Source organism: Polyodon spathula, chromosome 19 (assembly GCF_017654505.1).
Source record: "Polyodon spathula isolate WHYD16114869_AA chromosome 19, ASM1765450v1, whole genome shotgun sequence".
Classification (NCBI taxonomy): domain Eukaryota; kingdom Metazoa; phylum Chordata; class Actinopteri; order Acipenseriformes; family Polyodontidae; genus Polyodon; species Polyodon spathula.
This window is the reverse complement of record NC_054552.1, coordinates 464,403-474,402: the sequence shown is the minus strand read 5'-3', so window position 1 is coordinate 474,402 and position 10,000 is coordinate 464,403. Positions and strand designations below refer to the sequence as shown.

The window sequence follows — 10,000 nt, the reverse complement described above, 5'->3', positions numbered from 1 at the left end:
GAGGAGGTGCTCCTGTGTGTGGTGCTGTGCTGGAGGAGGTGCTGCTGTGTGTGATGCTGTGCTGGAGGAGGTGCTCCTGTGTGTGATGATGTGCTGGAGGAGGTGCTCCTGTGTGTGGTGCTGTGCTGGAGGAGGTGCTCCTGTGTGTGGTGCTGTGCTGGAGGAGGTGCTCCTGTGTGTGGTGCTGTGCTGGAGGAGGTGCTCCTGTGTGTGGTGCTGTGCTGGAGGAGGTGCTCCTGTGTGTGGTGCTGTGCTGGAGGAGGTGCTCCTGTGTGTGGTGCTGTGCTGGAGGAGGTGCTCCTGTGTGTGATGCTGTGCTGGAGGAGGTGCTCCTGTGTGTGATGCTGTGCTGGAGGAGGTGCTCCTGTGTGTGATGCTGTGCTGGAGGAGACGCTCCTGTGTGTGATGCTATCACTGGAGGAGGTGCTCCTCTATGTGGTGCTGTGCTGGAGGAGGTGCTCCTGTGTGTGATGCTGTGCTGGAGGAGGTGCTCCTGTGTGTGATGCTGTGCTGGAGGAGGTGCTCCTGTGTGTGATGCTGTGCTGGAGGAGGTGCTCCTGTGTGTGATGCTGTGCTGGAGGAGGTGCTCCTGTGTGTGATGCTGTGCTGGAGGAGGTGCTCCTGTGTGTGATGCTGTGCTGGAGGAGGTGCTCCTGTGTGTGATGCTGTGCTGGAGGAGGTGCTCCTGTGTGTGATGCTATCACTGGAGGAGGTGCTCCTCTATGTGGTGCTGTGCTGGAGGAGGTGCTCCTGTGTGTGATGCTGTGCTGGAGGAGGTGCTCCTGTGTGTGATGCTGTGCTGGAGGAGGTGCTCCTGTGTGTGGTGCTGTGCTGGAGGAGGTGCTCCTGTGTGTGATGCTGTGCTGGAGGAGGTGCTCCTGTGTGTGATGCTGTGCTGGAGGAGGTGCTCCTGTGTGTGGTGCTGTGCTGGAGGAGGTGCTCCTGTGTGTGGTGCTGTGCTGGAGGAGGTGCTCCTGTGTGTGATGCTGTGCTGGAGGAGGTGCTCCTGTGTGTGGTGCTGTGCTGGAGGAGGTGCTCCTGTGTGTGGTGCTGTGCTGGAGGAGGTGCTCCTGTGTGTGATGCTGTGCTGGAGGAGGTGCTCCTGTGTGTGGTGCTGTGCTGGAGGAGGTGCTCCTGTGTGTGGTGCTGTGCTGGAGGAGGTGCTCCTGTGTGTGGTGCTGTGCTGGAGGAGGTGCTCCTGTGTGTGATGCTGTGCTGGAGGAGGTGCTCCTGTGTGTGATGCTGTGCTGGAGGAGGTGCTCCTGTGTGTGGTGCTGTGCTGGAGGAGGTGCTCCTGTGTGTGGTGCTGTGCTGGAGGAGGTGCTCCTGTGTGTGATGCTGTGCTGGAGGAGGTGCTCCTGTGTGTGATGCTGTGCTGGAGGAGGTGCTCCTGTGTGTGGTGCTGTGCTGGAGGAGGTGCTCCTGTGTGTGATGCTGTGCTGGAGGAGGTGCTCCTGTGTGTGGTGCTGTGCTGGAGGAGGTGCTCCTGTGTGTGATGCTGTGCTGGAGGAGGTGCTCCTGTGTGTGGTGCTGTGCTGGTGGAGGTGTTCCTGTGTGTGATGCTGTGCTGGAGGAGGTGCTCCTTCACTAAATTAGCAAAACTACGTGAAGGCGCAGAAAAAAAATGTGATTTCTGCACGGCATATTATTGCCTTGACACAACAAGGAAAATAGATAGCTTCATAGGTGCCCAGGCACTGAAATCAGAGCGGTGCCCAGGCACTGAAATCAGAGCGGTGCCCAGGCACTGAAATCAGAGCGGTGCCCAGGCACTGAAATCAGAGCGGTGCCCAGGCACTGAAATCAGAGCGGTTCTGTGCCATTTAAACATTTTCTTAACACATCGGTAAAGATTCTTTAATTCTTTAAAGTTAATTCTTAAGTCAAGGATCTGGCTATAGAAAAAAGTACCAGAGAGTTTTGCTTTGCGCAATTATATGATCACTAATCAATGAATCAATCAGTCTTTATTTTATATAGCGCCTTTCATAGTGGACCACCATCACAAAGCGCTTTACAAGAGGCAGCAACAAGATAATCCATGATACTTCAAATACTTCAAGTACAGAGAAATGCATACATGTTGGATACCTGTTTTATAGTGTTTGAAGTGACCTGCCTGTCCTGTATCAATTGTTATTTATAACTCTAAGCTCATTCATGGTGGTAGAATCCATTGATCATAAATATTGGTGTTGTAGATCTGACAGTAGATTGTATGTTGATTGATTGATTGAGTGACGATTGTATATAGTTATAAGTTGTATATAGTTTTATCAACAATATTATCAAAACACACACTGTTTTACATACTTTTTTTATACAAATTAAACAAATATGTACTATATATATATATATATTATATATAATATTATAATATATATATATATATATCCTATGTAGCATATAGATATTAGAGTCCTCGTTGTTCGCTCTTCAATTTCAATTTCCATGTGCAATGTGACCTGCTTTCCCTCCAGCCCGACTCACTGCTTGTTTCTCCTGTCCCCCCCATCCAGAACAGAGGAAGAAGTATTCACACTCTAATGTCATCATGCAGGAGACATCTCAGTACCATGTGGAGGTAAGAGGGGTGCACTGGGGTATGCTGGGGTGCACTGGGGTACCTCTGAGCCTTCATCCACCAATCAGGAAGCTCCATCGCAGGGCGCTGCCACAAGGTAGATGACTCCAGAACATTCAGATAGAACAATGAACAGGAACACATCTGCAGATCTGAGATGGAATCAGTTTAAAATAACAGAAAAGGCCTTACCCTTATAAAAGGATACAGCATGAAATTTGCACAGCAGTTTTGCATTTTTCCTCCTGCTTTTCCCATGGTTATACTCTGTCTTTATCATAGTTTACCATTGGGTTGCACACATACACCCAAATGGTATAGGAGAAACAAGATCTATTGGTGCGACCTTTGTTACACTTTGCTGTGCTTTTACTGTGGGAAACTTTTATAAGGGTTAGTTATTTAATATTCTTTGCCATGCCTTTCTGTGCTTTACAATGCTTCCCTATGCTTTACCATGCCTCTCTGTGCTTCACAATACTTTCCTATGCTTTATCATGCCTCTCTGTGCTTTACAATGCTTCCCTATGCTTTACTATGCCTTTGTGTGCTTTACAATGCTTCCCTATGCTTTACCATGCCTCTCTGTGTTTTACAATGCTTCCCTATGCTTTACCATACCTCTCTGTGCTTTACAATGCTTACAAGCCTACACTTTGAATACATTGTTTGAGAGCCACACTTTTCATTTTTTGCCTGCTTGACACACAGACTGTATTTGCTGTGATAGATCTTCTCCGATAGGGTGCTGACACGCCTGCACAAAGCCACCTGGGACCAGCTGGACATGTACTGTAGATTGTGCCGCTTACTATTCCTATTCTCTCTGTCCCATTCCCTCGCTGTCCCATTCCCTTGCTGTCCCATTCCCTCGCTGTCCCGTTCTCTCGCTGTCCCGTTCCCTCGCTGTCCCGTTCTCTTGCTGTCCCATTCCCTCGCTGTCCCGTTCCCTCGCTGTCCCGTTCCCTCGCTGTCCCATTCCCTCGCTGTCCTGTTCCCTCTCTGTCCCGTTCCCTCACTGTCCTGTTCTCTCGCTGTCCCATTCCCTCGCTGTCCCATTCCTTCTCTGTCCCGTTCCCTCTCTGTCCCATTCCCTCGCTGTCCCGTTCCCTCACTATCCCATTCCCTCGCTGTCCCATTCCTTACAAGGGAAATCATGGCTCATTTTCTGAGTTAGACTTTGACCGCCATGCAAATGTTCTGTTTGTGTTTTATGATGTAACTATTATCAGTAATATGAAGGGAATGAGCCGTAAAAAAGAAATACATCTATAAAACTTGCAATGTTAGTGAGTGATTTAAAAAAAAAAAAATTAACATTAACTTTATGAAATTTATATTTATCAGTTTAACCTCATAAAGTTTATGTTAATTATGTTTTAGAAACTCAGGCAAGGGTTTTTTTTTTTTTTTTTTCATATCGTTCCTCTTTCAAATTCTATAGATATAGGGTAATGTTATAATATTATCCATAGTATTATAATAATAATAATAATAATAATAATAATAATAATAATAATAATAATAATAAATAAAGGTGATAAATAAATTTTACTTCGTGAACGGACTTCCTCTCACCAACCACATCGAAACACATCATCAACAAGAAATGTACTTTATCAAAGCTCTGTCCCCTAACACTGTCCCCCAGCATCTGTCCACCTTCATGATGGACAAGAGCGAGTCTATCACCACTGTTGACGATGCCATTAAGAAGCTGATCCTACTGGACTCCAAGCAGAAGATCTGGGCCCAGGAGATGCTGCTGCAGGTCACTAACACAGCCATCCGCCTGCTGGACTGCGAGACGCAGGTGAGAGAGGGGATTGTAGGGGGAGAAGGGTGTTGTGAAGATTATTAAAATTGCACCCCCGGTATCTATCCCGGGTTGCTGGTGGAGTGGTACGACGGGACAGGGAGTGATTGCGTGTGTCTCTCCCCAGGAGGAGCTGGAGAACTTCCCCCTTCCCACAGTGCACCTGTGCCAGACAGTGCTGAACCAGACGAGCTACTCCTCTGTGCTGCTGCTCATGTGCCAGGAGGAGTCTGAGCAGCACAAGCCAGACATCCACTTCTTCCACTGTGACGAGGTGGAGGTGAGAGACACTGACCCTGATCCTAACCCCAGCCCCAACCCCAACCCCAGCCCCAACCCTGACCCGAACCATAAGCCCAACCCCAACAGAGAAAGGGGGGTTCTGGAGCTGGGGTGTCCTGGAGATGGGGGCTCAGAGCTGAGCGGCTCTGGAGCTGGGGGGTTCTGGGTCAGACTCCTTAGTCTGTCACTTCCTTTTCCTCACACATTGTCTCAAATCCTCTGACCCTGTCAGGCTGAGATGGTCCACGCTGACATTGACAGTGCAATCGGAGACAGCAAGCACGGCAAGAAGATGAGACCACAGACCCTCAAGTAAGTGGCAGGCTCTCTGCAGGGGGGTAAACCAGCTACTGTGGGATAGGCTTATCAAAACTGCACTGCACTCTGTGATCTAATCTATGAACATTACAGTCACACTGACACACACTCGCACACACATCATGAGCTCCCTCTGCTGGAAACATCCAGGGGCTTAGAAATAGTAAAATAAAGAGACAGACTTCTAGTCTAAACATGCAGCATTGTATTTATTCTTTTAGGATTTCTTTTTTCGGTTTGCTTCCCCCCTATTCTGCTCTTCAGTCAGAGAAGCAGTGTGATCCCTGCCTAGTGCCCGCTTATCTTGTCTAAGCTGTCGTTGTTGTGGTTCCCTCGCCAGGATGAACCAGGAGAAGATGAAGCGTCACCGCGAGTCCATCATCCCTCCAGGTGTCTCTCGTGCGCCCCCTAGTGGCTACATGAAGGGCCGCGCCTCCGCGCTCATGTCCAGCTCCAAAGGTGAGCAGCGTGGCGCTGCCGGACACACGCGGGCTCACACTGCAGAGAACAGAGCCAGATCACACTTCAATAGCATTGCTCATCTCACAGGGCAAGAGGGATGCAATAGTCACAAAGCAGTTCACCACCATGCTCTCTATGAGGTGAAAATGTTGCAGATTTTGTTAGGGTTAGGGGTTAGTGTTAGGGTTAAGGTTAAGGTTAGGGGTTAATGTTAGGGTTAGGGTTATGGTTTCTCCCTATCACCTCACATATCCTTACCCGCTGCCCATTCCCCCTGTGTTTGACTCACAGATCTCGAGAGGAGAGGCTCCAGCACCCAGGAACACGAGGAGTCTTACAAAGTGCTGACTCAGAGGATTGAGAAAGATGTGGTGAGAGCCTGGATCACACACTGTACCCAGTACCTCCCCCCTCTCTCTCCTTCATCACTGAGAGCCTGGATCAAACACTGTACCCAGTACCTCTTCCCTGTCTCTCTCCTTCATCACTGAGAGCCTGGATCACACACTGTACCCAGTACCTCCCCCCTCTCTCTCCTTCATCACTGAGAGCCTGGATCACACACTGTACCCAGTACCTCCCCCCTCTCTCTTCTTCTTCTTCTTCTTCTTCTTCTTCTTCTTCTTCTTCTTCTTCTTCTTCTTCTTCTTCTTCTTCTTCTTCTTCTCTGTTTTACACATCATTTAATTCCTCTGCCCTCGAAGCTCTGTGCTTCAGCCCTTCTTTATCTCTTCATTGCCCGTCTCCCCCTCTCCAGCAAATCCTGAACTACGCGCTCGACGACATCGAGGTGTTCGTGGCGCGGCTGCAGAAAGCCGCCGAGGCGTTCAACCAGCTGTTAACACAGACATTTAGCTTCGAAGACACCCGTACTCGGAAGAGATAGATTCCCTGTAACTTCAAGGGCTGAGGTCTCTTTATCCTACTTCTATTGCCCGGACCTGCTTGTAGCTCCACAAGCACCCTGACTGACGCCTCTCTCTCGTGCCGACTCCATCGAAGTGGTTCGTGGTCGCGTCTGCAGAAAGCTGTTCTTCTTGTTCAACCAGCTCTTCCCAGACGTCAATGTCCGGTACAAGAAGAACAAGAATAAGAAATGGGCTCCCTCTACTCCTCCCTCTGGGAGCGAGGAGGCTATAGGGGGAGAGGGGGGAGAGAGGGACAAGGAGAGAGGGGCTCGTCTGGAGGACAAGGAGAAGCAGGGGGAGATGGGTCCTGAGACAAAGGTAGAGACAGAGAGGGTAGATGGGGAGAGGACCAAGGGATAGCTGGGATAGAGGTTACTCCCTGGGAGGAGGAGAGACACGGGACCCCTCCCTGGAGGGGTCTCTTTCTCCCTGGTGCCCTGGGGATCCCAATTCTCTACCCCTCTCTTGGAGGGGAGAGACGACTCCAGGAGGAGAGGCCTCATCTAGGGGAGAGGAGGGAGAGAGGGGGAGAGAGTTTAGCCAATGGTTTTCCATTATTTTTGTTGTCGTTTGTATTCTAGAGGGAATGCTGACTCTCAGGGCGACGCCTCCATCTCATGCTGAGTTCACAGACAGTCTGCAGAAGATCAAGCTGGCCTTCAACCTGCTGGTAAGAGGGGACTGACTGAAGCTTCAACAGCACGGCTGTATCAACTGCCTTGAGCTTAGAAAGACATCTTTTAACTGTCTGTCTGTCTGTGTGTGCGTGTGCGTGTGCTCGTGTGCGTGTGTGTGTGTGTGTGTCTGTGTGTGTGTGTGTGCGTGTGTGTCTGTCCTCACAGGCCAAGCTGAAGAAGCACATTCAGAACCCCAGCGCTGCCGAGCTCGTCCACTTCCTCTTCGGACCCCTGGAGCTGGTGAGGCAACACAGCATAAACACACAATCACACAATCACACTCACACACACACTCACACAATCACACACACAATCACTCACACACACTCACACAATCATTCACACAATCACAGTATAATAAAGGATAAGCAGTGCTCAGCTTCACGGTGACTCTGCTTGTTAACCCCTCAGGTGCTGCAGAGCAGTGGGGGTCCCGAGCTGCCCCGCTCCATCCTCAGCCCCCTGCTGTCCAAAGACGCCGTGGACTTCCTGCGAGGACACCTGTCCCACAAGGAGATGAGCGTGTACGAACTGCTGGGGGACACCTGGACTCGCTCGCGGTGAGGACAAGCTGACACGGCCGTCTCTATATCACTCTCTTCACACTCCACAGAGTTACCTTTGAGCACAGATCTGTATTCTTGAGTTCCCAGGCAGTGGATGGAGGTTCACACACACACACACACACACACACTCACACACACACATCCTCACACTCTCACTCACACTCACACACTCCCACGCTCACACTCACACTCACACTCTCACTCACACTCACACACTCCCACGCTCACACTCACACTCACACTCTCACTCACACTCACTCACACACGCTCACACTCACACTCACACCGTGAGACTGAGTGAGTGTGCGTGTGAGTGTGAGTGTGAGTGTCAGTGTGAGTATGTGCGAGTGAGGTGAGTTTGAGTGTGTGTGTGAGTGTGTCGGAGAGTGGTGTGAGGTTGTGAGTGTGTGTGTGAGTGTGGTGAGTGTGTGTGTAGACAACAGAGGGTTCCGCGCCTCACGGCGACTCACAACCACATGTGACACTCACGTGAGTGTAGTGTGATATAGTCAGTGGTGCAAGTGTAGGGTGACCACCTGTGAGGTTCACACTCACACTCACACACTCTCACTCACACACTGTCCTGTTCCCTCGCAGGGCGGAGTGGCCGCGGGACCAGATCGTGCCGCACTACTATCCCAAGTTCCGGAACGGCTGGGAGGCGCCGCTGGAGAACTTCCGCAACGTTCCCTGGGAGCTGGAAGAGGGGCAGCAGACGCCCCCGAGCCTGGCTGAGCACCAGCACTGGCAGTCTGAAGAGGTGAGGAGCCTGCCTCAGCATGGAGCAGAACACCTGGATATTAGACTGACAAGAGCGCTGGCTGAAACCCTGTAGAAATACCTGCTATAAAACTGATAAAAATGTGTACACTGTTTATCCTAATAACACTGCCAAAGGCATTAGCCAAACCATCCTCTACTTCACTTCGTTCAGGTCTGTATTTTTACTTCTGCAATGTCAAAAACTCTGCCGAAGGCTTTGGTGGAAACATTTATAGTTTCACCTCAACAGCATTGCCTGAGGCAGAAACAGAAGCGTTCGTCACAAGCACTGGTTTTGTTAAATCAGTTTAAAATGGCCGTATTTTAACGCCTCTTACCGTGTCTCTGTTTTGTTTTGCAGCAGCCGACGGCGCAGTCCTATCCACCCTCCAATGGGTACGAGAGAGAGAGAGCTCTGACCAATCACAAACCATTGCTGAGATAAGGGGCGGGCTCACCAGGGACAAAAAAAAAGAGAGCAATGTGCTATTTCTTTATTACTCTAGTGGGAATCGAGAGAGGCTAGAAGATAAAACCTTGTTTTTATTACTGTGTGTGTATTTCTAAATGCAGCCCTAGTGAGGATTTAATAGCTCTGCATGCACTGAGAGAGCCACTCACACACAGTGCTGCGAGGGTTAATTATTTACCTGCTAAATGAATTATTGATGAGGGTGGAATAAAGAGCTGCCCTCTGGAGTGTGTGTGAGAGCAGAGCCCTTGAGAGAGGCGTCTCATTTACAAGGGGGTCCTGCTCTGGGGTGTGAGTGAGAGCGGAGCCCTTGAGAGAGGCGTCTCATTTACAAGGGGGTCCTGCTCTGGGGTGTGTGTGAGAGCAGAGCCCTTGAGAGAGGCGTCTCATTTACAAGGGGGTCCTGCTCTGGAGTGTGTGTGAGAGCAGAGCCCTTGAGAGAGGCGTCTCATTTACAAGGGGGTCCTGCTCTGGGGTGTGTGTGAGAGCAGAGCCCTTGAGAGAGGCGTCTCATTTACAAGGGGGTCCTGCTCTGGGGTGTGTGTGAGAGCAGAGCCCTTGAGAGAGGCGTCTCATTTACAAGGGGGTCCTGGCAAGACCAAAACACTAAAACAGTAAAATAAGCCTAGAAAGAACATGCTCAGCGAAAGAAAGCGAAGTAGGCGACTCAGAGCTGACATGCAGCTGCTATGTTTCGAATCACTTTATTTATTTATTTATTTATTTGTTTGTTTGTTTGTTTTTTTGGTTTCGGTTTGATCAGAAATTATGAGGCGCCGCAGAAGAAATACGTCAAGATCCGTTACCGCTTCGTAGCGCGGAATGCAAATGAACTGTCTGTAATGGAGGACGAGGTGCTGGAGGTAAACAGAGAGAGAGAGAGAGCCTCTCTAGAGAGAAGAGAGACTCTAGGAGATAGAGAGCACAGACCACGAGAGACAGAGGACCAGAGAGAGAGAGAGATAGAGCAGTCTCTCTCTCTGTGGTCCAGAGAGAGAGAGAGAGACACAGAGAGAGAGAGAGAGACAGAGAGAGAGAGACAGAGAGACAGAGAGAGCGGGAGACAGACTGCTTTACATACTGATCACAGATCTGCACTGCTACAGCTGCTGCCGGCGTGCATTTTGTTATGATACTGGCAGGTCACTCAGAT

General features: G+C 50.0%; 1 protein-coding gene across 1 annotated transcript in view; it reads left to right on the top strand.

Annotated features, from left to right (window-relative positions):
- The window catches only part of LOC121294978 (epidermal growth factor receptor kinase substrate 8-like protein 2), a 31,043-nt gene that overhangs the window by 16,911 nt on the left and 4,132 nt on the right, over positions 1 to 10,000 (top strand). Inside the window, exons 4-17 of the mRNA XM_041219242.1 lie at positions 2,520 to 2,584; positions 4,236 to 4,397; positions 4,528 to 4,680; positions 4,915 to 4,994; positions 5,341 to 5,459; positions 5,754 to 5,833; positions 6,220 to 6,331; positions 6,465 to 6,688; positions 6,954 to 7,040; positions 7,213 to 7,287; positions 7,459 to 7,607; positions 8,211 to 8,373; positions 8,737 to 8,771; positions 9,611 to 9,710. Of these exons, the coding sequence (XP_041075176.1) occupies positions 2,520 to 2,584; positions 4,236 to 4,397; positions 4,528 to 4,680; positions 4,915 to 4,994; positions 5,341 to 5,459; positions 5,754 to 5,833; positions 6,220 to 6,331; positions 6,465 to 6,688; positions 6,954 to 7,040; positions 7,213 to 7,287; positions 7,459 to 7,607; positions 8,211 to 8,373; positions 8,737 to 8,771; positions 9,611 to 9,710 (1,604 nt within the window). The remainder of the gene's footprint in view (positions 1 to 2,519; positions 2,585 to 4,235; positions 4,398 to 4,527; positions 4,681 to 4,914; positions 4,995 to 5,340; positions 5,460 to 5,753; positions 5,834 to 6,219; positions 6,332 to 6,464; positions 6,689 to 6,953; positions 7,041 to 7,212; positions 7,288 to 7,458; positions 7,608 to 8,210; positions 8,374 to 8,736; positions 8,772 to 9,610; positions 9,711 to 10,000) is intronic.